The sequence below is a fragment of the Camelus bactrianus genome, chromosome 22 (genome assembly GCF_048773025.1).
Source record: "Camelus bactrianus isolate YW-2024 breed Bactrian camel chromosome 22, ASM4877302v1, whole genome shotgun sequence".
Classification (NCBI taxonomy): Eukaryota; Metazoa; Chordata; class Mammalia; order Artiodactyla; family Camelidae; genus Camelus; species Camelus bactrianus.
In genome coordinates this window covers 25714976-25742673 of record NC_133560.1, presented here as the reverse complement: position 1 = coordinate 25742673, position 27698 = coordinate 25714976, and the positions used below count along the sequence as shown (strand labels likewise).

At 48.3% G+C, this 27698-nt stretch overlaps 1 protein-coding gene and 1 non-coding gene across 20 annotated transcripts in view; both read right to left on the bottom strand.

The window, feature by feature from the left end:
• SMARCA4 (SWI/SNF related BAF chromatin remodeling complex subunit ATPase 4) overlaps window positions 1-27698 on the bottom strand; it is an 80880-nt gene that overhangs the window by 31873 nt on the left and 21309 nt on the right. For 12 of the 19 annotated variants that reach the window (XM_074350801.1, XM_074350803.1, XM_074350802.1 and 9 more), the window contains exons 8-21: window positions 27450-27623; window positions 26859-27032; window positions 25495-25662; window positions 25353-25403; window positions 21049-21179; window positions 20814-20871; window positions 13069-13190; window positions 12754-12855; window positions 11668-11818; window positions 10077-10240; window positions 4885-4951; window positions 3743-3853; window positions 1708-1950; window positions 402-515 (exon numbers count right to left, since the gene is read on the bottom strand). In XM_074350801.1, coding sequence (XP_074206902.1) covers window positions 402-515; window positions 1708-1950; window positions 3743-3853; window positions 4885-4951; window positions 10077-10240; window positions 11668-11818; window positions 12754-12855; window positions 13069-13190; window positions 20814-20871; window positions 21049-21179; window positions 25353-25403; window positions 25495-25662; window positions 26859-27032; window positions 27450-27623 — 1830 coding nt within the window. The remainder of the gene's footprint in view (window positions 1-401; window positions 516-1707; window positions 1951-3742; window positions 3854-4884; window positions 4952-10076; window positions 10241-11667; window positions 11819-12753; window positions 12856-13068; window positions 13191-20813; window positions 20872-21048; window positions 21180-25352; window positions 25404-25494; window positions 25663-26858; window positions 27033-27449; window positions 27624-27698) is intronic. The other 7 variants (XM_074350790.1, XM_074350792.1, XM_074350794.1 and 4 more) reach the window with 1 other exon arrangement.
• TRNAA-AGC (transfer RNA alanine (anticodon AGC)) lies at window positions 10768-10840 on the bottom strand. Its single transcript has one exon. It is a non-coding gene; the product is annotated as a tRNA-Ala (tRNA).

Below are 27698 nucleotides of genomic sequence, written 5' to 3'. Positions count from 1 at the left end.
CGTGGCTACCTTCCAAAGGCTGCTCCAAAGCCAGACAAAAAACAAAGGACAAATATGACTGGAGGGGCGACTGGCCAGGAACCCCAAGCCCCTCAGGGGAGCGAGTCCAAGACAAGCTCACAGCCTCCAAACTGCTCCCCCTCAACCTACCATGAGGTCAGGCAGAACCTGCCCAGGCACCTGGCCCACGGACAGCAGGTGGGACTTAGTGCTCTAACCGAGCACACCTGCCTTCGCTTTAGAGGCCCAGTGAGGGGTGAGTGGCAGTCCCCAGGCTGGATAGACCCCTAAATGCTGAGGTAAGACCAGGGCCAGGCCTGGGACCAGGAAAGCCAGCTGATGGGGCCCATCTCATGGAGACCCCTGTGTGATGCTTCTCCCATTCAAAACCAACATGGTACCTTCTCAGGCAACTGAGCCTCGACTTCCTTCTTGAGCCGCCGGAGCAGGAAGGGCCGCAGCACTTTGTGGAGACGACGGATGATAAGAATGGTCTCCTCCTCGTTCAGGTCCACCTGGCCCCCCGGTGAGATGTGTAAACTGAGTGTGAGCGTTACTTCCGAAGGAGGGGAGAGGGGGTGTGGGGAGAGACAGGAGTCACTGGGAGTGACTGGAGTCACCCTGCCCTTGGCGCCTTCTTTCCAGCCTTAAGCTTTATGGGAGCTTGGCAGGGCACTCTCTCCCTTTGGAAAACTGCAAAGATCAGGGACCTTCGGTGGAAGTGCTGGGACACGGAAGCGAGGGCCCCTGTGGACTAAAACATGGCAGTACACAGTGTCACTTCCCCAAGAGCAAGACAAACTCGGTGTCGGAAACCCGCCAACATGTCCAAACTAAAGTTAGATGGCACCGCCTGGGCCACGTTTATGGAGCATTTGGTATAATGCGGGTTGTTCTCATGGAGGGCTCTGTCACCAGGAGCCCAAATCCACTGTCGCCTCAGCCTGGGTGGGACGGAGGGAAAGAAATGTTGCTCTCCCTGGGGGCCTGCTACTCTGATAAGACGCTGAATTAAAAAAAAAATTTTAAGTGAAGAATAAGATGACATTTGATCTTTTCTTCCTCTTTGGCTTTTATTCAACTTGAAAATCAGTGAAACCAGAGCATTTATTCCTCAGCTCCTGGGATGGGATCCTGGGAGTATGAAAACTGGGGTCTCCTTTATCATGAGGCTCTCGGAAAGGCTTCAGTCCCTCCTTCAGGAGGGCTTCTGCCTCAAACAGCACCAAGGAGGGGGAGCTCGTGGCTGAGGCCGACAGCAGCCCCTCCGTCAGGGCATGGCGGCCCCGTGGCCCCAGACGCGGCTGCAGCGGCAGAGATGCGCCTCAACCCTGCAGTTGTGCCCGCTACCGCAGGCACCAGACTCAGATCTCAATCTTCTTCAACAGAAAATGCAGCTGGTCCACAAGCAGACTGACTGTGCCATCCACAGCCATAGATATCAAGGGACACCGGCCACAGGGTTTAAAACAAAACACTTTTTAAAAACTGAAGATACTCCATCTGACCACATCACTCCCTGACTGAAATCTCAGGGTGAGATCTAAATCCCCTCAAGCACTAGCTGGGTCTTCCTCCCTGTGCCTGAGGCGCGGGGTGAGGGAAGCCCGGAGACCGTCCAACTCGGATGGTCCTCGGAGATGCTTGGGGCCAGTGATGGCGGCTCCCTGCCCCGCCCCACCCCCACGGGGCCGGCTGCACACCCACCTTCTCCCCGGTCATGGCGAAGGGCGCATTGAACCACTGCTCGAAGGTGCTGCAGCTCTTGAAGATGGTGGGCAGCAGGAAGTTGAGGAGCGCCCAGAGCTCGGGCAGCTTGTTCTGCAGCGGCGTGCCTGTCAGCAGCAGGCGGCGGGGGGCCACATAGTGTGTGTTGAGGACCTGTGTCAGCTTGCAGTGGTGGTTCTTCATGCGGTGGCCCTCGTCGACGATCATGTACTTCCAACGGATCTGCGGGCCCGAGAGCAGGCGGTCAGGGGAGGACAGGCGCGGGGACTGTCCGGCTAGGCGGGAGTCTCAGGACCGTTAGGCAAGAAGGCTTCGGGCGGAACAGCCCGTTGGTGGAAAATGTGGGTACGACAAAGTCCTCTGACAAGAGACCAGTGCACCGAGTGACAGCCACACATCGCAGCCTCTGTAAAATGTGGGGTGAGGATTACACATGGACAGGGAGACATGCCCGTGACCTGCTACTGGGTGAATAAAGCAGGTGCAGAAAAGGACTTTGGTTGTCCAAGAAAATTACATATGCTAGTAATTGGCACAGAAAAAAATCCCCCAAACGTGGCCCCTGCAGACCAGAAGCCCATCAGGGTGGGGTCTCCAGGGGGCGTGGTTCGGTAACGGACGTGTTTTCCAATCAGCAGGCTGAGGCTCTAACGCAGGAGCAGCACAGGCAGGCCCAGTGTGTGAGCTCCGGGGCCCGGCCACGCCGCAGAGCCTGTCAGTGGCCACATGCCCAGTGGACACAGGCTAGACGCCGAGTCTAACGGCAAGTGTGAGTCTGCAGGTGGGAGCCGTGGGCATAAATCTCCATTTACGTATGACTGTGACCAGTCTCACAGCCACTTTGGCTTCGGCTTCGATCTCCCAGGGACCCAGTGTGGCCTGACTGAAGCAGTGCCTGTCGGTATCCCAGATGAAAAGGGCAGGACTGACTGGGGGAGGGGCCTAGCAGCCACTGCCCACGAGGAACCCCCATGGCAGGGCATTTACGTGAGCCACTGTCAGATAAATGCAGGATTTTCAGAGCCCTTTCTCATGCTTGGGATTGGCCCGGCTTTGTGCTGGGTCAGAAGGGTGACCCAGAAGGGCACAGGCCGGAGGGTGAGAGCCTATACTATACGCTGGACACTAGCTCCCTGGGCCTCAGTTTCCTCATCTGCAGCTGGGGATGCATATGAAGCACCAGGTGTCAATATGATGAAGCCCACAGGCATGGTAACCGGTGAACATCTGCATCCCTGGGTTGGAAGCTCCCCCACTCGACTCTACTCTCCTGCGTGGTTAGAACAGACACAGCATTTTCTGGCTCAACCCCTTCCTGAAGCAGGAAGAGAGCTTTCTGAGGACAAGGGACGGTGCCTGTTTTACATCTGGGTCATCGTACATTGTCAGTAGTTCACTGATGGCCTAATTACAGCAGTCTGCGCAACTCTGTCAGTTAAGAGGCTCCCGGGCCTGCACAGCTCCTCCTGAACATGCCAACCCGGTGGCCCAAGGCCAACAGAATACACAGGGCCGCAGAGTGCTAGGCCCCGAATGCCAAATCCCACATGCTTCATGGGCTGCTTTCCTGTGCACGGTGGTGGGGAGACACAGCCACCGGGCAGAGGTCTAGAACTCTAGAGACAGGTGGAGACAGTGGGGGACTGCATCACTGCCTTGCCAGGGTCATGGCAGGCAGGACAGGCTGGGTGGGAGGCACTAGGTGTGGCCAGGCTCTCTGGGCAGAAGCCCTGAGAGGAGCTGGTCCACACACTGTGTAAACGGCCCCAGTCTCCGGACATGACGCAGGGCCAGCCCAGGGACAGTCAGAGAGGTAAACCCAAGGTCACCTCGACCGGGGTCTTTCACACACATGGAGCAGCTGTCTTTTACACACGTGCAGGGGAATCACTGAAAAATGATCTGCAGGGATTTGAGATGGGGGAAGCGACACACATGACAATCCTGGGCAGGATCGGGGCTCCCTGACAGCACGTGATGCCCGGGCTGGCTGCTTTTACAGGCAACACGCTACCTTCGCGAGGATGTGCTTGTCCTTAATGATGTACTCGTACGTTGTGAGCAAGACATTGAACTTGCCACTCCGGAGCTGGGGGACAAAAGCACGTCTGGCTGCCGGAGAGCCCTGTGAGGGAGAGAAGGCACACATCCTAGCTTCCTGGAGTTACGGGCGGGTCGCGGCCCCGTCATCCAACTCCGCGTGCAGAACGCCAACTGCAGGCAGCGGAGAGAGGTTGGGCACTGCACTGCCCAGGCCCCCGGGAACTTGTCGTCTGCACCTCCACCCGCCCCACTTCTGGTATTCAACCAGCTTGGCTTCCCGGGCCCTCCTCTTTCTGGGTCCCCACCTAGGCCTCCATTCCGGAAAGTGGAGCCTCCTCCTCAATATATCCCACATGAGTGCAGGCCGCTGTGATTGCTCCCTAATGGCAGCTCCGACCCCTTCCCTATTAGCAAACCTGCTGGACCCTCCCCGTTCCAAGATCCAGACCCACGTGACCAAGGCCCAACATTCCAAACAGAATGAGCTTCACTCGTTTCCCTAAACTCTTGCCAGCAGAACGACTTTTAGCTCCTCAAATGTGCCAAGTTCTCCCTGCACAAGCTGTTCCCTCTGCCAAGACCCTCAGAGCATAGGGTGCCGAGCCTGGACCTGGGAGCCCAGCGGCCACAGGCACAATCTTGCTCTGCTACTAAGTGGCTGCGTGAGGCCCTCTTTGTCTCAGTTTCTCCATGAAGACCAGAGGCACAGTGAGTCCCCACTTGACAGGGTATGGCACTCGGAGCAGGCCTGCACGGGGCCCACATGTCCTGGTGTCCCCTGTCACTCAGCACCCTATGGTTTGCACTCACTAAGTCATCCTACATGAACAGGCTGTAACCAAAACTCAGTGAGAACAATGAAACCTTTCAGTGAATGCATTAATGTCACCATATTCCACAAACCGAGCCTGTAACGTCACTTAACAAGGAAGCATTACTCCTTGAAATGAAATGACCCGAGCTGCACAGCGACAGCAGGATCCCACCCGTGTAACGTGAGAAAACATGCACACACGCACCGTGTCGTTCACACAAGTCCCTCCTCACCCACGTGCACCCCCTGCTCTCCTGCCCGCCGCACGTCCACGCACCCCTCCTCAGGCTGCAACGTACCTTGTAGGACACCTTCACCACGGAAGGGGCCCACTTGTCAAACTCGTATGCCCAGTTGGACAGTGTTCTGGTGGAAACAGGGAAGAGACAGTCAGGTTCTGGTTCTGTCATCAGCAGCACTAACACCCACAAGCAAGTGCAGCTGTCGTGGCTGTGACCCTCAGAGCTGGCAGAATAAACGACCCGCTGTGAAAGGAGGGGATGGCGCCCCGGGTGGCAAGACACGGGGACACACAGAGGTGTTTGTGGTCAGCAGCCGCTGGGGTGGGAGGAGCCTGGATTGGCCTGGGCTGGATTGAGGCAGCCGGTGAGGGCCAGGCCCAGGACCTGGACCTTGGAGACCAGTCCTCTGTCACCTCTGTGAGGTCAGAGGCCCCTATGAGAATACACCATATGCTATGGACCTGGAAAAATGCATACTTACAGGGCCTCATTTCAGGTTCAGAACACTGGGATTATGCTGTGGAGGCCTGGGACTAGAGGAGATGCCACAGGGTCTTGGTGCCACCTCAAAATGAAAAAGGTAACCACTGAAGATTCCTGCCCAGTAAGACAGGTAAGACCCAGCCATGCTGGGGCAGAGGACTGGAGGAGGGAGGGGCAGGAGTGAGGACTCCAGGCCAGGAAGAGGGCAGAAAGAGAGGCAGGCAGTGATCCGACGTGGGGGCGGGTGAGGGACAAGTCACCCCGGACTATGAGACAGAGGGTCTGTAAAGTAGGGCTCAAAGGTCAAGTGGCAGACACTGCTGGTGACACACACAGCTCCTCCCTCCAAGCAGCTCCACAGAGGATAGTGCTGTGTCCGCACTGACCCACCCCCCCGCCCCAAGCACCCAGGGTTAACCAGGTGGACACACTCTCAGCCAGTGAGATGGAAGCTCAAGCCACTGGGCTGTATGTCGAGGACAACTCTTGAAGGAGGACAGGGTGGGGAAGGGGGAGACTCAGCTGCGATACAGTCCGGTGGCCCATGGCCCTGCCCATCATGCTTGGAACTCAGAGAGGATGATGGCAACAATGCAGCCATCTTACATCCATGAGGGTAAAAGCTCAGGCAGGAGCCACACACTCAGGATGACTGAGCAGAAAACTGCAGGACCCTGGGTCCCCCTGGGCCCCCGGCAGCTTGAAGCCACCGGGCCAGCCTCAGATCACCTATTTCAGTCACTGAGGTCTGGTTCCTACTGTAGGGAACCATGGGGAACAATTGGGGCTAAAGCCTGAGGTGGGGGGGGGCACATGCAGCATGAGGAGCAAGGAGACAGGTGAGTCAGAGGTCGGGAGGGAGGCAGGACAAGCAAACTCAAGGCGGAGAGCAGCATGTCCCAACAGGTGGATGGGACAGCTGGCCACTCGCAGTCTGAAAACCCTCCCCAGGGCACAGGTGGCTCTTCCGGCCTGAAGGAGGTGACACTGCACAGACTGGACCCCTGTCTGGGTGGGACATGGGTGTGAAAAGGCTGAAGATGAACACATGGCATAACCTCACTGAAAGGAATGGGGAGAGAAGCCAGCTGAAATAACCCTGGGAGAAAACATTTTGACTAGAAACGCTAAGTCTACAGGCAACAGGAACTGGACCTGAACCCTGTACTCTGGTTGGAAATGCTGCCTATCACGAGAGAAGTATTCTGAAGGTGCTGTGCACGCACTCCGGGTAAGAAGGGCTGGAACGAGCCCTGTGGTCCCAGGTAAGTCAGAGCCAGCAGGACGGTCGTGCGCAGCTTCAGACACAGAGGACCGGGGGCCAGAGCACTTCCGCAGACTTCCTAGCACTGCACAGAGCGCACCCAGAGCCTGGCCCTGGTTCCTAAGACCACTCTCTAATAAGAGAAACCGGGGCATCTTGGAGAATTGGCTGTTTCTAGGCCTGGGTGGGAAATGAACATGCTGAGCCTGGAGCATCTTTGGGTGCCAAAAAGCAAAGACATGCTCAAAAACAGCCCACAATGATAGGGGCACGTCAAAGGGAAGGAGTAGTCACTGAGAGAGCTCCCGAGGGCCAAGGCTGGAATGATCTGAGCAACAAAATAAACTAGCACTGGAGTTTATAAAATAAATATCCACTGAGGCCATACTGACATAAACAACCAGATACATTAACAACTAGGGGAGGAGAAATCTCCCACACAAAAAAATTCCGAATGATTTATGAGGTGATTTCCCCTTCAACGTAGCTCTTAACTGCCCACTTGTTATTTGTGGGCTGAACTTAGTGACTTTTCCCCAGAACACAGTATGGAAGAGGGAATAAAAGAGTGACCCCACAGCGGAGACACCTGACACACACCACCTCAGCCAAGTGATCAAGGCCAACCTCAAGAGTGAAAAGTCACGTTGACAGTAACTTCCCTGTACGTGAGGTGATGAGAGGGGCACTTCACCCCTGGCCTTCATCCCCAAACCCATCATCCCGTCCAAGGATGAGAAAGTCACCGGACAGACCCAGACAGAGGCACAGCATACAAAACACCTGATCAGTTCTCCTCAAAACCATCAAGGTCACCAAAAATATGCAAAGTCTGAGGAACGGTCACAGACCAGAGAAGGCGAAGTAGACAGGAAGACTAAACGTCCTATGGGACACTGGAACTGAAAACAGAAATTAGGGAAAAATGAGTGAAATCGAAATGAAGTTAATAGCCATGTGTTTAGTTCCTAGTAATGTGCCAGGGCTGAGTCCTTAGCTGTGACCAACGTAACAAGGTCATGTAAGATGCTGTCAACCACTGAAGGAACCAGGGGAGGGGACATGAGAGCTCTATGCCCTCCCTTTTCAACTTTCCTGGAGATCTAACACTATTCTAAAGCACACAACCAATGACAGGGATGTGCTGATAGGACTCGGGAACCAAACCGAAGCATCTCTCCAGGACAAGTCTGGGAGAATTGAAACAACGTAAGTAACGATTCTGATGTGAAGAATGATGAACACTTTAGTCCACGGGGAAGAAGAGAAAGCTCTTCCTTATGGTGGAATTTCAGCACACAAGGAAGGAATGGTGGGAGGACCACCTGGCACTTCCCACAGGGATCCTCACCTGACAGACGTGGAAATTACCGGGGAAAGTATAATGAGAAATGGAGCGTTCCCTTAGTTTCTAAGCACCTTCCCACAAGATACTATAAACTCATTAGGTTTATGTGGGGAAACCAGCGGGCACCACATCAGGAGGGACCGAAGTGACCCCCTCCTGTGATGGAGCCCCCTAGGCTTGTGCCTTCTGATGTGAGGCCCCAGGAAGGGCATGGCATCCCCTCCCGGGGTTAATTCCAGAAAGAAGACACATCACATGAAGCCAATCTGAGGGACAGTCTACCAAATACCCGAGCAGGACTGAGGGGTCAAGATCATGAAGGACAAAGACAGACTGGGGAACTGTCACAGACACATGACAATAAAAGGCAAAGTGGGACTGTGAACCACAAAAAGGCCTTCAGTGGGGAAATCCACATCTCAGTGGGGGCGACAGATTCATTAACAGTTAACACTGATTCATTAAGTCACTGTTACTATCCTGGTGCTGAAACCGTCCTGGGGCTATGTGAGACGTGGGAGGCCGGGTGAAAGGTGTATAGGAACACTTTATACCGCCTTTGGCAATTGTTTACAAGTCTGCAATCGTTTCAAAATGACAATTTAAAAATTAAAAACCCAGGCTGTAGAACAGCATGCTGGACAGAGCTATTCGGTGGAGCTGAAGTCACATCCAGGGGCCAAACAGAAGGGAGGGGGCTTGAGCCATAGGCGGGCTGGGAGACAGAGCCCAGGCAAGGACAGCGGGAAGCCGAGAGGCCAGCTGGGTCTGACCAGGAGGGAGGGCGAGGCCAGGCCGTCTGTTAGGCCCGGACCTACTGCTGTGCTATGGAAACAGTTCTTTCTCTGTGAAGATCTGTTCCTGCCAAGGCAGCCAGATTTTCACCACCACGAGGGACAGAAGGCAGAGGAGGAAATCAACTTGTCCACATAAAGTCTGGGAGGGTTCTGGGACCACAAACTGTGGGTGTGAGGCCTCTGGAGACCTGGACCTTCTTACAGGTAGGAGGGGCGTTCTCGTGGGCTTGGGGGAGCAGCAGTCAGCTTCCCATCCTCCCCCCGACAGCTGACTCAAGGTGGACATGGTACCCGCTGAGCACTGGGCTGAATATGAAGGGGTTGTCCTTGAGGGCCAGGCCAGGTGCACACACAAGAGGCCTGGCCACATCAGCGCAGACCACCCTCCAGGCCTGTGGCAGGACTGCTGCCTACCATGTGACCTGAACTGTCAATGACAGCCAGTCCTGGGACTTCTGGAAAAGCCCTGAGCAAGTGTACCATTTTGTGACATACACAGAGCTGGGAAGAGGGATGCCCACGGCGACCTGAGGAATCTTGGCCCCTGGAAGGGTACCTGCTGGGAGGAAGAGGCCAGCAGCACCAAGGGGTGGTGAGTGAGAGAGCCTCCCAAGGACACTGGGTACCCAGACATCCCACACCTGAGCTCTGTGTTGCCCGGACGAGGCTGGGAGGTGACCGACAGGGCTCAGTGCCCCAGCCAGGAGTGCAAACAGGGTTTGCTCAAATGGCTCTACTCTTCATTTTTAGTGGGAGGTTGTCTAGCTCCTGTGACAACCTTGTGTGGAATCTGCTGGTTGTGGGGCTTGAAGAAGACACCAAGGACACCCTGTGAGCACTGCCCCACAGGGATGATGGCCAGCACGCCATCACCCGCCCTCCTTCCGCCCTATGCCGACACCAGAGTTACAAGCTATGTCCCCCCCAAAATTCGTATGTTGACGTCTTTACCCCCAGTGCCCCAGGATGTGACTACATTTGGAAATAGAGTCTTTAAAGAAGTAATGAAGTAAAAATAAGTTCATTAGGGTGAGCCCTAATCCACTATGACTGGTGACCCTGAGAGGACATCCAGGCACAGACACACACAGAGGGAAGGCGGTGTGAGGACGCAGGGAGAAGACGGTTGCCTGCCAGGCTAGGAGAGAGGCCCCAGCAGAAACCAGCCCCGCTGACACCTTGTCTCAGGCTTGTGGCCTCCAGGAAAACAGTGCCCATTGTTGAAGCCACCCAGGCTATGGTCCCTTGTCAGGGTGGCCTAAGTGAATGAACACACAGGCTGCTGAGCACAGGCGGGGCTGCGGGTGAAGCAGGCAGCGGGGCCTCCGCTGGGCGCCAGGCCCGGGGGCACACTCACGAGAGAGGTACTATGATGAGGAAGGGTCCGTTGATCCGCTTGTGCTCCATGAGGTACGTGATGAGGGCGATGGTCTGGATGGTCTTCCCCAGGCCCATCTCGTCGGCCAGGATGCCGTTCAGGTTGTTGTTGTAGAGGGACACCAACCACTCTAAGCCTTTGATCTGCAAGGAGGGGCCAGGATGAAGCCCAGGTCGGGTCCCAGAGCGCCCCCCGTGCCTCAGAGACTCCCAAGTTCCGCCCCAGTCAGGGACCCCGCGGCCGGCGTTGTGTTTGGCTCTGCGTCAGCGCACTGCCTTTGCACTCAGTCTTAACCTCAGCAACCATTTCTGTGAAATCACAGAGTCGCTCTGCTAACGAGACATGCACATGAAGCTTCCTCTCTGCGTGCACTTGAACAGCTAAGTTTCTAACTGTTACAGTGTCCATCCGGCACTGCCTGACATCAGGCCAGGCAGCGCCGGGACCAACCTCCCCAGCCACGTGACACTGGATTTGGGGAAGCGCCAGGGCTTCAGTGGAACTTGTTGATGAACCCACCACACGTGCTGCCTAGATAGCATTTCAAGATTAACTGAAGGCTTTCCAAAGTTTGCAAAGCTTTCTCTTATTATTTTTAAAATTTTTGTTTATTATTATTTTATTTTGGGGGAGGAGGTAATTGGGCTTTTACTTATTTACTTATTTTTAATGGAGGTACTGGGGATTGAACCCAGGACCTCGTGCTTGCTAGGCACGTGCTCTACCACTGAGCTACACCCTCCCTCCTCGAAGCTTTCTAAAACACAGGCAATTGAAGAGAAGATTGTTTCCAAGATAAATATAATGTTATCAAGAAAATTTGGAAATTTTCACAAGTTACACAAGTTGTGGCCATGATATGATTTCTCTGAATTACACACTGGCCTCTGGAAAGTTCCACTGGCCACTGGATTCGCCTTCACCTTTGGAATCTGATACCAGCATGGAGGTTTTGAGAGTTCTTACAAGGAAAGTTGGGGTTCGGGGTTATGACCAAACTGAGTATCAACATGTTCTCTGGTGGGAGATGTACCAGCTGCCTCTTGGGAGCTCATAGATGAGCCTAGGATGTGGGGCGACAGAAAAAGAAATTTCTACTATGAGCAGCTCTGTTTCTCGGCTGGCCCTCTGCCCTCAACATCTCAGCTCTTGTCCCTCACACTGCACAGAGCTCCACACCTGGGTCCCCTTCTGGCTTGGCCATCCCCAAACTGTGCGATTTTGAGGAATCACTGCACCTCTCGGTTCCCCAGTGGTACCTCCAACTCCCCTTGACACTCGGAGGCTCCCAGCGCCTACTTCAGAGCTCCTGGGGAGCTCAGAAGCTAAGAGCCATGAAATGCTCCTAGCCCACCTCCAAGCACCAGGTACCCCGCAGATGCTGACTCACCGCGCCGTTTCATCTTCCCTGTCAGATCATGACCCTGCTCTACAGATGGGGAGAGCAAGTTGTCCAAAGACCAAGAGTAGACAGTGAGCTCGGGTCTGCCTGACGTCGGCAGCCACCCACAACCTAGGGACCCCTCCATTAAGATTGCCCTGTGGATGTGCCTCACCCCTCGCAACCTACCTGGTACTGCTTGAGGACGCCGTTGACCATCAGCGCTGACTGCTTATCCACCCTCTCGGTGACGGCATGGGCCACGGCATAATAGGACTGCAGGCCGCGGGCGAGGGCCTGTGACACACCATACTCGTCATCGACGTCTTGCTTGGCATTCCTGGGAGCAAGATGGAAGCATGGCGTGAGGAAGCACCTTCGCGTCGGTTACAACGTGCTTCTGACACAAGCCTCCATGAAGCAGCTTTGCAGCCTGAGCCAGAAGACAAGCAGAAGTGTGCTGCACACTCTGAGGTCAGGCGAGGCAGCAAATACTGACCCGGGGGCCAAGTCTGGACTTCTGGCTACTGTGGGTCCCTACCCAACCTTCCCAAATAGAAGCCACGTCACGGTCACACCAAAGAATGAGTGGCACTGTCAACCAGAGGCTGGTCACACGGCCCACCCTGTGCACTGTGAGTTCCAGAGCCAGAAGGGAAAATGTACACTCAACAGCCTCACACAAACCAGCATCATTTACGCTATGGCTGTTTTGTGATCCCATCTGGAATTCTTTTAAAAAGTGACTTAAAACTATTTGCATTTCATTAATGCTACAGATATTTGTGATCTGACTTCTGTCATATTGTTGTATGCTGCATGAGGTTTCTGTTTTTATATCTTCTTACAACTCTTTGCACAGTGAGCTTGGTTTTCTTAGTTTAGTGGGTTTTTTCCTATACATTTCTGGTGAATTCAGAGGACTGCAGGTTTGTTCTGGTGGTTCCCTTCATACCTATGGCTCATATAATATTCTCAATCTTCTATTTAAGAGCATCCTGTAACTATGTACTGTAAGCAACGAGGAAATTGGTATGTTAATTTTAACTGTGCTTACAGGAACAAAGGATGAGCAATAATGTAAACGACCACTGTCAGACACAGGCTACGCACAGGGGAACGTGACGGGGATGCCATGCAGCCAGATGCAGAGGACAGCAAGACACCCCGTGTGTACAGACACAGGAGCAAGGGGAAGAACACAGTGGCCCAGATACACTTGTGCAAATGAAAAGGAAAACAGATATGTGTTATGCTTACTGATGCACGGAATACCTGTGGAAGACACAGGATGCTGGAAAAATTTTTTTCCAGGGAGGTGGGGTGGGCTGGGGCCAGGGCACAAGAATAAGGCGGCCTTTGTTGTAAACCAATTTCCTAGACACAAGATGAACCACGTGAATGGAAGATACATCATTAAATCCCTATGAATATCAGCGAAACCTGAAGTAAATCAGTTTGGTGTTTGTGGTCCCACAATGGCTGCCAGCTCGACAGTGTGGTCCAGGGAGAAGCTGGGGTACCAACAGCTTGTGCCGGCGCCACCTCGCAGGAAGCTGGCAGAGGGGGAGCTCGGCAGGGGTGCCTTACTCAATGATGTGCCGGGCGTCCACCTCAGAGACATCGTCGCTGTCTGGATCTGGAATCTTCTTCTTCTCCTCCACAGGCAGAGCGGGAGGCTGCGCTGGCTGCGGCTGCTCCTCCTCTTCCTCCTACCGAAAGACCAGCCCACGTCACCTCAGGTCACCCCCCGGGGATGGGCACAGGCTCCTGGGGGAGAAGACACTTTTGGAAACACGTGATGGTTTTATAACCCTCATGCTTGCTTCCGATCCCGAAACGAGTCATGCCTTTTATTTGCATCTTCTTTTAGTTGCTCAGTATATGACTTCCAGACTTCCTAGCACAGTATCCTGCCACTGCTTTTTGAGGATATCTCAGTGTTCTGTACTTGTGTTGCTGCTGGTAGATTCCACCCGCACCAGCTCCCCTTACACGATGTACACTACTAAATCAGTTTTTCACTTGAATTTCCTAGGTATCAAACATTTTATAGGCAACCTTCAATATTTATTGCTCTTGATTTACTTCCAGCTTTACTGACATGGCCAGAATGTCTAAAATATGTCAAAGAATACTGGAGACAACAAGCATCATTGTTTACTAAGAGGTTTTCTATAATCTTATGAATTAAGTATGACTGTTATAGTTCATTATACTTTTTCGCCATTTACAGAGCAGATAATAAAGGGGATTTGGTGTGGCTGATAAAATACACTCACATACATTTCCCAATATTAAAGATATTAAACCATCTTTGTATTCCTGTATAAATCACACAAAATGTGTGTGTTAATGGAACTGCTATAAAACTTTTCAAAAAATCAATAATTAATCTGTTAAATTATTTCAATCAAAACCCAGTGAGATTTCCCTTGGAGCATATAAAATGATTTTATAGATCATCTGGAATAATGAACAGGTGAGGACAGCACAAACATTATGGCCAAAAAAAAAAAAAAAACACCTGGTAAAGACTTATCCTGGTTGATGTTACCATGTCAGGAGTTAAAACAGGGGTGGGAATCCTGGCTAAGTCCTAGTGAGGAGGTCAGCAAATTTTCCCCTAGAAAGTGACCTTAAAGCTGGATAAAAATGGCACAGACAACCGTTTCAGAGCTCCAGGAGTCTGAGAAGCATCAATGCCTAAAAAAACCACTGAGCTCTGGGTAAGAAGAGCAGGAGTCTGCAGCGTTCTCACTTGGGGGTGCTTTCACTTCCCCCACCCCCAGCTCCAACATGAAGGCTGCACTGGGGTGGGGAGGCCACAAGGCCTGGCAGCTGAGGCTGCTGGGGACCTAGTTATTTTGCAGCAGTGCGTGATGCCCGGGCCAGCAGCACTGTCAGTGGAGGTGAGGACCTCAGCCACAGGCGGGGAAAGCATATTACTGGCTGAGGCTGTGCACGTGTACAGAAGAAATGAGAAAGGGCCCCGCAGAAAGTAAAAGCGAGGGTTGACTTGAAAATGGCCCAGACTTGGAACATTTTCTTCACACACACTGATCCACTGCAGGAGACAGAAGCCTTGCTGGCACAGGTATCTGAGTACAATCTCTGCCCAGTCGTTGGATGACTACTTAGTTATGAAGAGACACAGCCCATTCCTAAAGAACCAGGATTAATGATGAAAATGAGAAAAAAACAGAAACAATCAACTGAGCAGAGATACCAAAAGCAGCACACATCCAGGGGAAACAATTCTATCCAGAGATTCAGCCTAGATTATCTACTAAACAAATAAAAACACCAAAAGGAACCCACAGGACTGGAAGTTAGAATCCAGAGTGGCTAAAATAGGCTTCCACTAAACATTATAAGACAAGAGAAAAAGAAGGAGAGTATGATTCAAACTCAGGGGAAAAAGCAGTCAGTTGAGCTTGTCTCTGTTCCCAGATGGTAGACTTAACGTACAATCTTCCAAGCAGCTATTACTATAAATATGTTCAAAGTGACAGTACATATATTCAAAGAAATAAATGAAACCATCCTAAAGGAGAATAAATCAACAAATACAGAATCTCAATAGAGGACAGAAATGATAAATATCACAAATTTGATGAAAAACATGAAACTACCCAGCCAAGAAACTAAACAGACACTAAGGGGAATAAACACAAAGAGGGAGTTCACAGCCAAACTGTTAAAGGCCAAAGACAAAGAGAAGATCCTGAATGAAAGAAAATGAACCACCAAGTACAAAGGGGCATCAAGTTCTTCAGTGGCTGAATTCTCACCTGAAACAAGAGGTCAGAAAGCAATGAAATGATACATTCAAAAGGAAAAAAAAGATTGGCAACAAAGAATTCTATGTCCAGCTAAAGTATCTTCCAGAATGAAAGCTAAAGTAATACATTCCCAGATAAAGACTGAGAGAAGTTTGCTGCTAGCAGACGTGCCTTATAATAAGTGCTGAAAGAAGTCTTTCAAGCCGAGAGGAAATGACAGGAGAGAGTAACTTGAATCCATAAGGAGAAATAAAGAACATCAGAAGAACATCAGAAATGGTAAATAAATGTATCAGTATAAAAGACTTTAAATATACTTCCTCTGATTTCTTCTCTTCTAATTTCTTTAGACTAAGTCATAAGACTATACAAGGTATTAATTAGAAGATTATACTGTTGAGTTTATAACATATATAGATGTAACATATGTGACCATAACAGCACAAAGGAAGGAGAGAAAATGGAGCTAAACTAGAACAAAACTTCCATACTTTACCAGAATGTACTTAGTATTAACCTGAAGAATATGATGATAAATTAAGATGCATAATGCAATCCCCAGAGCAACTACAAACAGGATAACTTTAAAAATGTAGCAAAAATTAAAACATACAGAATAAATTAAATTAAATAAATAAATAAAGTTAACACAAAAGGCAGCAGTAAAGGAAGAAAAAAAATAGCAAAGAAAAGAAATAGCAAAATGGCAAATATAAACCCAGTCATATCAATAACTACACTACACGTGAAGTCTAAAACTCAACCAGAAGGAAGACACTGTCATACTAAATACAAAAGCAAGATCTAGCTACATGCTATTTTAGATTCAAATGGACAGACAGGCTTAAAGTAAAAGAATGAAAAACTGTATGCCATGCAAACAGTAACCATATAAAAGGTGGAGTGATCACACTAATATTGGACAAAATAGACTTTAATGCAAGAAATGTTACTAGAGGCAAAGAGATATTTAATAATGATAAAATATTAAAATCAGAAATATATAACTAAGCATACCTAGGAAGAAAGCATCAAAACACACAAAGCAAAAAACTGCAGAATTTAAAGAATAGCAATTCAACAAAAATCATTACAGATTCTACTGCTTTATTCTCAGCAAGTGATAGAAAAACTAGACAAAACTCAGCACAGATACACATGACCTGAACAACTCTATCCACCATCTTAACTTACCGACTATACACAGGAATATTCTGTGTATATTCTGTGAATATATGGAATATTCATTCTAAAATTACAAAATTCTATCCACACGAACATGTAACATTTGCCAGGAAGCTAAGCCACAAAATAAGTCTCAATAAACTTTAAAAAGTTAGAATCATATAAAGCATATTCTTATGAATTAAATTAGCAATAAAAAGTAGAAAATCTACAAAATCATCAAATGTTTCATATTTAACAGCACACTTAAATGTGTGTTTTAAAAGAGAAATCACAAGGGAAATTAGAATATACTTTGAATGGAATAAAAACAAAAACAACGTATCAAAATTTATGGGTTACAGCTTTAAGCATTATTTAGAGCAAACTTTATAGCTTTAAACTCACAAATCAGTGGGAAAAAGGTCTCAAATCAATAACCTAAGCTTAGATTGACTAGCAAAAAATGAAAGACAAATTACTAATTTACCAAAATTAGCAATGAAAGCAATATCACTGCCAGTCCCATAGAGATACAGTAATAAAGAACTACCATAAATAACTTTATGCCAACAAATAACTAAGGTGAAATGGACATATTTCTAGAAAGACACAAATCACTAAAACTGACTCAAGAAACAGAAAATTCTGAATAAAACCTGTAATAGCTAATTGGAATAGTAATTAAAAATCTTCTCACAGAGAAAAGAGCAAGATCGGATGGCTTCACTAATGAATTCTATCAAATGTTTTAAGATGTATACCAATCCTTCACAAACCTCTTACAGAAAAAAGGGAAGAAGAGAACATTTTCTAATTCATTCCAGGAGGACAATGTCGACCTAATATCAAAGCCAGACAAAGCTATCTCAAGAAAACTACATACAGACTAGTATCCCTCATGAACATACACCCCAAAGCCCTCAACAAAATAAAAACAGCGATATACAGAAAAAACTATACACCACGACAATGTTGGACCTATCCCAAAATTAATTTACGTAATAAAGCACATTAACAGACAAAGGACAAAAGTTATATAATCGGCTTAGTAGAGAAAAGTATGAGACGGAATCTAGCCCACTCATAATAAAAACTCGCAATAAACCAGGAACAGAAGAGAATTTACTTGACCCAACAAAGGGCATCTATGGAACACCTGCAGCCAACATCAAGCAACAGTGACAGACCAACTGCATTACCGTTTTTCCTTTCAGCATTATTTTTAAGACCAGAAACAAACCAAGGATATTTGCTCTAAACACTTTTACTCAACGTTGTACTGAAGGATCTACCCAGTGAAATAAGGTAAGAAAAAGAAATTAAAGGCACATAGATGGGAAAGGAAAAAGTAAAACTATGGTTATTTATGAATGACATGATCCTGTATGTGAAACTCCTAAGGAATCAAACAAATAAACAAAAAAAACCCTATTGGAATTACCAATATGAGTTCAGCAAGTTCGTGGAACACAACATCTACAGTGTATATAATTGTACTCCCATGTAACAGCAACAAAATATCTGAAAATAAAGAAAAATTCTGTTCACAGTAGCATAAAGAATAAAATATTTAAGAATAAATGTAACAACAGCAAAAAGCAAAAACTGTACTCTGAAAACTACAAAACATGGCTAAGAGAAATTAAGGATGATCAGAATAAATGGAGACATTTCATGTTCATGGATTGGAAGACTAAATATTGTTAAGATGTGATGCTCCCAAAACTGATCTATAGATTCAACACAATACCAATAAAAATCCCAGCAAGCCATTTTGTAGATGAGCTGACCCTAAAACGCATATGGAAATGCAAAAGATCCAGAAAAGCCAACAGAGCAAAGAAGATTGAGGCCTAATGCCGCCTTGTTTCTTATTATAAGCAACAATAATCAAGACAGTGTGGTCATGGCGCAGAGACAGACAGATTAACAGAAAAACTCTGAGAGTCAGAAACAAACCTTTACGTTTATGGTCAACTGATTTTCCACAAAGTTGCAAAGAATGATGGTAATGTGGATATCCATATGCAAAAAGCAAAAACAAAAAACTTAAACCTGTACCTCAGACCACACACAGAAATCAACTCAACTGTGACCCTAAACATAAGAGCTTGTATATGAAACTTCTAGAAGAAAACATAAGAGAAAAACCTTCGTGACTTCTAACAGTTCTTAGATACAATGCCAAAGGCACAATTCATAAAATAAAAAAATCAATAAATGAATTTCATCAAAATGAAACACTTGCATTTCAAAAGATGTTGCACTGAGGGGAGGGGGAAAGGCAAACGGACTGTGAGAAGACATTTGCAAGTTATATATCTGATCAGAGACACGTATCAAGAATATAGAAAGAATTCTTACAACTCTATGATGAGATGACAAACAATCCAACTAAAAATGGGCAAAAGACTTCAAGAGATTTTCAACAAAGAAAATACATGAATGGTGCATAAACATTTGAAAAGATGTTTAACATCATTACTTACTGGGAAAATGCAAAGCAAAACCATGAGATACCACTACACACCCACTAGGATGGCTATAATGAAAAGGACAGATAATACCAAGTGTTGTCAAGGATATGGAGAAACTGGAACCTGTGAAAAAGGTACAGCCACTTTAGGCAACAGTCTGGCAATTCCTTAAAAAGTTCAACATAAACTTACCATATGGCCCAGCAATGCCACTCCTAAGCATCTACTTAAAACAAATGAAAACACATATCCACACAAAGACATGTATGTGAATGTTCAGAGCAGTGTTATTCATAATTGCAAAACATGGAAAAAACACAAATGCCCAATTGGTCAATCAATTAAGTGTGGTATATCCATACAATCCGACATGATTCAGGAATAAAACTTTTGATATACAGACAACATGGATCAAACTCAAAAGCATTCTAAGTGAGAGAAGCCAAACACAAAGTACTATATGTTGTATGATTCCATTTATGTGTAATTCTGGAAAAGACCAGTGGTTTCCTGGGGCTGGAGGAGGTAGCAAGAACAAATTATAAACGGGTGGGAGGAAGCCTTTGGGGGTGATAGAAACATTGTAAAGCTGGTATAGAATGATGACTGTGCAATTCTATAAATTCACTAAAAAGCAATGAATTATACTTTTACTATGGGTGCATTTTATACTTTGTAAATTATATCTCCATAAAGCTATTTTAAAAATTTTAACAAAATGCTATTGGTCTAAGAATCATTAGAATTTTAAAAGAAACTGAAAAGTATATAAACTATACCTCAAATAAATAGATAAATAAAATAAAAACCAAAAAAAAAAATTAAATTTAAATTTTTTTTAAAAAAAGAAAGAAACTGAACAGGTAGCCCTAAAAATGTATCAGTGGGTATAAAAACCTAATATATTAATTTTTTAAAATATCACAGGTCAATGGGGAAGGGATGGACTAATAGTATACCACTTGGCTTAATTCTCCTGGGAGGGGGAGGAATGTACTTCACCTCATACCTACCCAAATCCCAGATACCTGAAGAGGTATTAGCGAGGGTAGTGCAAACAGGACTACCAAACCAAAAGAAAGATATGGGTGACCATCAAGCTGATTTCGGGCTGGGGTAAATGCACAAGGAACACTTAAAAATTCAGTTAAAAAACATTCACAACAGATGAGAAATAAGCATATGAAGCAAACCATTCACAGAAGAAATCTAAATGGTCAGTGAATACCTGAAAAAATGTTTAACCTTAATGGCAAAGATGTGCCCGTTAAAATTCCCTTTTTCAAAACTGAGGGAGGTGGCAAAGCTTTTTAAAAGCCTTGTAAGACACTCACACCCCGGCTGAAGGAGGAGTGCAGGAGAACCCCCTTCTGGATGCTAACTGTGCAGAATGAGCCCTGCCTTCAGATGTTGCAGCCCCGGGGCTCCCTCTGAATCACCCTTCCTGAGGAGGCCGTCCAAGACAGAGAGGGACAAGGCTCTCATCAAAGCCTGTCAACCAGGGAAAATCTAAACATCACCATAATCTGGCATAATTAAATGATTCAGAGAAGATACACAATAAATGTGACCATTTATAATGTTTCCAAAGAACAGATTATAATGGGCAAACTTGTACATGACCTATTGCTCACAATTTCATACTGATTTTTCTGGAGGGGAGAGCTGTTGGGTACCTGAAATGTGACTAGTATGACTGAGGACTTTTACATTTAATTTAATTAAAATGGAAGCAGTGCTGTGTGGCTCGAGGCTACTGTATTGGACAGAGCAGCTCTAAAGCACCAACTTTCAGCCAGGATGGGGCCTCAGCTGCCCTCTGCCCACCCCCTGGCCCATAAGATGCCTGGCTGGAGCGGGAGGGGGGTCATAGCGCCCGATCGACGGCCAGGAAGTGAACTCTTACCTCCTCCTCTTCTTCGGAGCCACTCTCTTCACTATCAGATCTTGGAGCTACTTCATACCTAGAAAAAAAATTGGTGTTTTAATATAAATCTCCCCAGAACCAGCATGACTTACTTTTCTTAGCAAACTGGCCTGTTTCAAATGTAAGCAAAATCACTCCCAGCTGCCAGATGCCCTGAATGAGGCCAATAGCTAACTCAGGTCCCGCTGCATCTGGGACATGAGGTCCCACTCACCCAGGGTTCATCTCCAGCCAGGCCTCCAGCTGCCCTGCTTTAGGCGCGTCTGTGCCGGTGAGGATCTTCCCACTCTCCACATGGATCACCTTGACAGGTAGGTCACTCATTTGGCTGGTCTCATCCAGAGGCTGAAAAAGAGTCACACGTGTGACTTGAGGTTCCGTCCTGCCCACGCCTCGGGCGTCCGCTAACTGTGGCCAACTGGGGAAGTGCCATCCCAACTCCATGCTCAAAAAAGAGCACACAAATGTGACCAACGATTGTGGAGACAGGTTAACTGTGTATTAATCATTCAGTAAAAATACATATGACACACTGATGACAGCTGCTTCTTTGAAGGAACTGATAGACACATTTTCAAATAGATAATTTAATCATATAGCCCCAAATTCAAAAGTATAGAGTGTGGGCTCACCCCATCCCTGTCCCCTCATCTGACAATGTATCTTCATGACCCCCCAACAGTATCAGTTTCCAGTGCTTTCTTCCAGATCAATTCCACACGTAAGAAACAAGGACTCAGGTATTCCCCCACAAATGATTACACTATTCCCATTCTCCTAGCCCTTGATTTTTTCTATTTATACTGTATTTGTAGACTTCATCAGGGATTCTTATTCTTCTCTGTTAAACAACTAACTAGAATACTTGAAAAATAAAACAACTTCCTTTTAGCAACAAATATGGAATTCCTTGATTTCTTATTTTGAGTTATCAACTTTGGAGGACATCTTCAAATTTCCGGGCGAAGACCTTCAGGACAAGGATAAGGATGGAAACCTCTGTCTGTATCTACCAGGAACTTACACCCCTCCCTCTAGAGCTGCATTCGCCATTAACACTGGCTCACAGCAGAGATTTGTCTCCATGCATGTTAAAATCCCATCCTAAAGCAGCCCACCACAGAGGGGGACGGCAACCCCCTACCCCCACGAACAAGCTCTGAGGGCTGCCTCAATCAGTGACTTTCATCCCCATGTCCTTCCTGGGAGCAGTTAGGGTGCTGATGGTGGGACCTCCCCATCCCTACAATTCTGACTGAACTGCTCTGGGGTGGGGCTTGGGCCTCCCTGTTTTTCCAAAGCTCCGTAGGTGATTCGAGTGTCCAGCCAAGGCTGAGAACCAATGGGCGAGAACAAGGACAATCAACAGCTGTCATCAAGTGATGCTTCCCGTTACTAAACAGGATGAGCAGCTGCTGTGATTACCCAACAGAATTCCCTGAACCACACTTTCCTGCTATAGGACTCCCTCTGAATACCCCCAAATGGCCTTGTGAAGGCTATGTGCTGCAGTAAAATGGAAGCCCAAGTTTCCCTTAAGAAATTTCAATTTAACATTTCAAATAAAACCACATGAAGTAAATACATATTTGACTTAATCACTATCGTCATTCATTTCTGGGAACCAGGCTAATAAGAAAAAGTGTGCATCTGCTATGGAATGAATTGTATTCCCTCCCAAATTCACATGCTGAAGCCCCAGCTCTCCAGTGTAACTGTATTTGGAGATGGGGCCCTCGGGAGGTAATCAGGGTTAGATTAGGTCATAAGGGTGGGGCCCTCATGATGGGATCAGTGCCTCTAGAAGAAACACCAGCACTTGCTCTCTTTCCCCCCATGTGAGGACATGGCCAGAAGGCAGTAGTCTACAAGCCAGGAAGAGTCCTCACCAGGAACCAATCTTGCTGTTCCTTGATTTTGGATTTCCAGCCTCCAGGATTATAAGAACACATAGTTCCATCTTTTAAGCCACCTAGGTGTTTTGTGATGGCAGCCCAAGCGAAGAGAGCATCAAAAGGTAACATACAAGGAGGCTCATTACAACGTGTGCAATAGAAAGACAGGAAACAATGGAAACAGCCACCAACAGGGGAGTGGGGATATGGCTGTGCATCCGAGCTGCTCAGGGCTGGACCTCTGTAACAACTACCAATGGGAAGCAACCTAAATAGTTCTCAGTAAGAACAATGAAATAGATTCTACTATATGAATACAATAAAATGAAAACAGAACTAATGGCTTGACATGGAAAGTGGCCCATGATACCCTGCTAAGCAGGAAAAGTGTAGCTATGTCTAGATTGACCCAAAGGGTCCCCAAACAAAGCAAAGACTGTAAGCACAAAGGTTTCTGGAAGGGTGCAGAGGAAACACCCAGGGGTCAGTATGCAGGCTCCTAAGAGGACAGGCACCACGGGGCTTGCACTTTTCATGTTATCATTTAAGGCTCTTTCTACAAGAAGTATTATTACATTTACGATTTTAAGAAGCAAGCAATGGTCACCTCTCAAACACAGTGACATTAGTGAGGTAAGTGTGCATGAGCTAACACGGAAAGGCTAATACAGTGCCAGGCGGGGGTGAAAAGCCATCCGGCAGTGCGTGCACAGAAAGGGTCCCGGAGCACACACACTGACAGCTCCTTGTGGTTTCCCTCCGGGAAGTGGGACTGAGGAGAGGCTGGAGGAGGGGGTAAAGGAAACACTTTTTATTCATACACCTCTCTTCCAAATGAGTATGTTAAGCGAGAATGGCTGCCTTTAGGGGGAAGAGAGGTTGTGGGAAAGACGGGTCTGTGGGGACAGCAGCCCCTCTCTGGGTCACTTTGCACATTTCTGACTTTTGGAACCAGGCTAGTATTTCACATACTAAATACACAAACGGTGAGCAAATAAATAAAACCAACAAGGGTGGGGGGATCCTCACGAATGAGGGCACGAGAGAGAACTAATCTTCTGAACGCGGTATTCGGAGCATGTACTTTCAATCCAAACACTGACCTCTAGCTAGGAGGCTTCTTCTGCAGGGGGGTACTCGTTAGCCATTCTGAATGTGCTTCCTGTGTGCTCTAGGACCGAGCAATGAGTGGCAGATGGGAGCCAGGTTTGAGACTATTACAATATGGACAGGGAGAATGACAGAGAGAACCCCGTGGTATTGGATTACAATGAGAGAAATCAGTGTGACCTCAAGGTTGTTAATATGTATAATTAGCAATGCAGCTGTGTGTGCGTACATACATCTGTTTCCTAGGTTTGTCTGCTGAGAGGGCCCAGAAGCAATGACACTTCGGTGGTAATGAGCACACCTGGATCTTGGTTTCTGAGTATTCTTCTGATTAAAGAAATCAAGGCTCTTGGAGAAATGGCTGAGTCCAGGACTCAGGCAGGGAGACAAGATAAGCCTCGGCCGTTTTTGTGTGTGAAAAAGTCAGAAAGCCCTCAAAGATTGATGGGGACACATCAAAGGATGTAGGAGCCAATGTGAAGGGACTCCTACTTGCCCAAACTGGAAACATTTGAGCATCAAAATAAATGATAATAGTGCAGAATTAAACTAAGTAAATCCATTAAACTAAATAAGAATCCATGAGTCAGAACCAGGAGTTGGCAAACTATGGCCCACAGACCAAATAACAAAGAAGGGAAAACTTTTCCTTCCTGTAAAAAGCCGATAAATGCAAAGGGAATGATGGGGAGGAAAAATCACCATTTTGTAATCATTACTGCAAAAGCTGATACAGGCAAAGATAATGGATGTAGAAACCAGCTGGGTGAAAGTTTGAGTTACAGTCTGTTTACGTAGTCTGAGCAGCTCCCCACAAGGTACTTAATAACTACAAAAGGAAGCTGGAGATGCCTTGGCAGACAGCAAGAGATCAAGGTTAACATCGCCAGTGAGGGAAGAGCTGTACGCCACACCCCTCCATGTGACGCAGGGAGAAGGGCACTGCGTCACCTCAGGGCTTTCTGTTGCTGTGAAGGACACTGGAGGGTCAACCGGTGAAACCTTAACAAGGGCTATGGATTATATCACAGCGTTGCATCAACATTCATTTCCTGGTTTTGAGCCTTGTACAGTCAAGGAAAAGAACAGCCCTGCTTTTAGGACGTACGTCCTGAAACACACAGAAGCAATAGGTGCCGTCACAACTGCATCTGACTATCAAATGGTTTAGGAAAAACATGACATGTGAAAAGCAGGAATCTGGGTGAAGGAATTCTCTGTACCATTCTTACGCCTCTCCTGTGAGTTTGAAATTTTAAAGTAAAAACTGAAACATAAATAACAGCACACGCGTAGAAAAAGGCTTGGAAGGAAACACAGCCAAGAGCACATAGTGTCCTCTCTGGGGACTGGAACAGAGGAGGGGGAGTGTGGCAGAGGACACACATGGATTCTTACCATTGCCATATACAGCTTTAATAATTTAAGAGAAAAAAATATGTTAAAGATGAAACAGACCTAATTTCTGGGGCTGGGCTGGCATTTCCACAAAGAGAAAGCTCTGGTTTCTTACCTCGCCGTCAGGTCCAATTGCAGGTGTCTGTCCTTCTGCGTTTTCTGCCTTCTGGAAGGGAAGAGAGACATAGTCACTCCCTGACGGGGAGGCCGAGGCACACGCGCAAACGCAGCAGCTCCAGTCCCACCGAGGGGCGCACCTTCTTTTTCTTTTTCTTCTTCTTTTCCTTAGCGACCTGGGCGGCCTTGTGCTGCCGCACCAGCTCCGTGAGGTTAGCCACGTACTCGTCTGTCTGCTGCAAGAGGTAGGCCAGGCGCTTGTCCTTCTTCTGGTCGATGAGCTTGCGGTACCCTTCCTCGTCTTCGGCCTGCGGAAGCGTGCGGTTACGGGGCGTGCTTGTCACACACACCAGGCCTCTGGCATCCAAACCAGAGTCAAGAAGCCCACAGGGCTGTTATTAAATAGCAGCTGCACCCATTTAGGGAGCACCGAGCTCACACCCGGAGCTGTGCTGTATTCACACCCTTCACATGACTACTGGCTCCCCTTCAGTGTTTCCCCAGTTCCCACCCAGCACTAGGCCCCGCAGGACCTGCTGGACAGACATGCTCCTGCCAGAAGCATGTGAAAGTCCTGTCCTTGTTGAGCACAAACACACCCAGATCCCAACCCTGCTCTCCACCTAGTCTGCGTGCCACATCACTCTCACAGACCCCCGAAGCAAGCCTGTCCCAGCTCTCTGAGAAAACACCGGACCACGTCGTGTGCCCCCTCCCTCAGCTTACAGCCCCACCCGAGGCTTCCCATCCTGGTCAGAATTGAAACCAAAGCCCTCCTCATGGCCTGCAAGGCCCTACGTGACTGTCCTTGGGACTCCGACCTGACTTTGCTCTGCACCGTGCTGCTCCAGGGGCTACTGGCTGGGCCTTGCACACGGCATTCTCCCACCTCAGGCCTCTGCCCTCGGCTCCCCTACTGCTGGGAGACGCTTCCCCCAGGTCTCTGCATTTGAGGGTCAGGCCCACCCGGCCTGGACCATCCCCTCCCTCGTCCTGCTTCATTCTTCTCAGTGTGCTTTTCACCATCTGAACTCTTTGGCTTGTTCCAATTGGGCATCTGTCTTTCCAGGGCCAGCACGAGCCCCACCAGGGCAGGGACTGCACCCTTCTCACCACCATGGCCCCGACCACACAGCAGTGCCTGTCAACATCGGCCCAACTAGAGAACCCTCTGTGAGTACGTGATCAGACACAAAGGGTCGGGGTGGGAGTCGGACTCACAGCACTGGGGGCTCTCCCACCAGGAGCGGGTCCACCTCCACTTTCCAGAGAGCACAAAGCAGCCAGCTAACTGGCCAAGGTCACGTGGTCACTGATGGTGGGAGTGACCCAGCAGAGGTCTGAGGCCAGGTCTTTCGGACTCCTAAGCCCAAGCCCTTTCTTTCTCTGTCCTGCCTCTAACTCGGAGCAGCAAAATACCCAAAAGGAACCCTGGGCGGTCGATTCCCGTGCCTGCGACACCCAGTGAACCACAAAGGGACCAGGTTCTGACGGCGAACTGTACCATGAGCCGCCGCATCCTCTCCTTCTCGATTCTCTCGTTTTCCTTCTTCTGCTCCCGCTCTGTGTTGGCATGGTAGGTGGCCACCGCCTTGGTGAGTTTCTGGATCTTGCCTGTGACCGACCTGTGATATTCTTTGAAATCCTTGGCATGCTGAAGAATGCTGTTGAGGTATTCCTGCAGGATGCACACAAAAGACCAGAATAACTATGGGACAGGAGTCACTGGATCCTTGCTCTCTACAGAACACTGGGACCCATTCCAGGCCCAGGGCCTTTGCACCTGCCCCATCGATCTGGAAAGCGCCTTGCACACACGTCTGCGTGGCTCCCTCCCTCGGGGCTCCACTCAGACCTCACCTCCGCAGGGAGAACCTCCCATCCTGAGTAAATGGCTCCTCCATCACTCCTTATCCCCACTCATGTTCCCTACACCCTATTACCTCCCAGCATGTTACACGTGCATTTGATTATGACCCACCTTCCCCTACTATATGGTTTTGTCCGCGGACGTATTCTTAGTCTCTAAAACACCATTATAACGAACAGAAAAGAGAACCACACGGGCTGAGCCGTGAACCGAGACCCGGCGCACCTGGTGCTTCTGCCGGCGCTTGCGCTCCTGCTCGATCTTCTGCTGCTTCTCCAGCTTCTCGGTGATGCGGGCCTCACGCAGTGACTGCCGCTTGCTGCGCTTGTAGGCCTTGGCATTGAGGGCCGTTTCAAGAGCTGTGTCCCTCCTCATGCACACCACCACCTCCTGCCGCAGCTTCAGGAAGGAAGAGGAGAAACTGGCAACGGGCACAACTGTGGGATGTCCACGCAATACATGCGGTTCCACGTC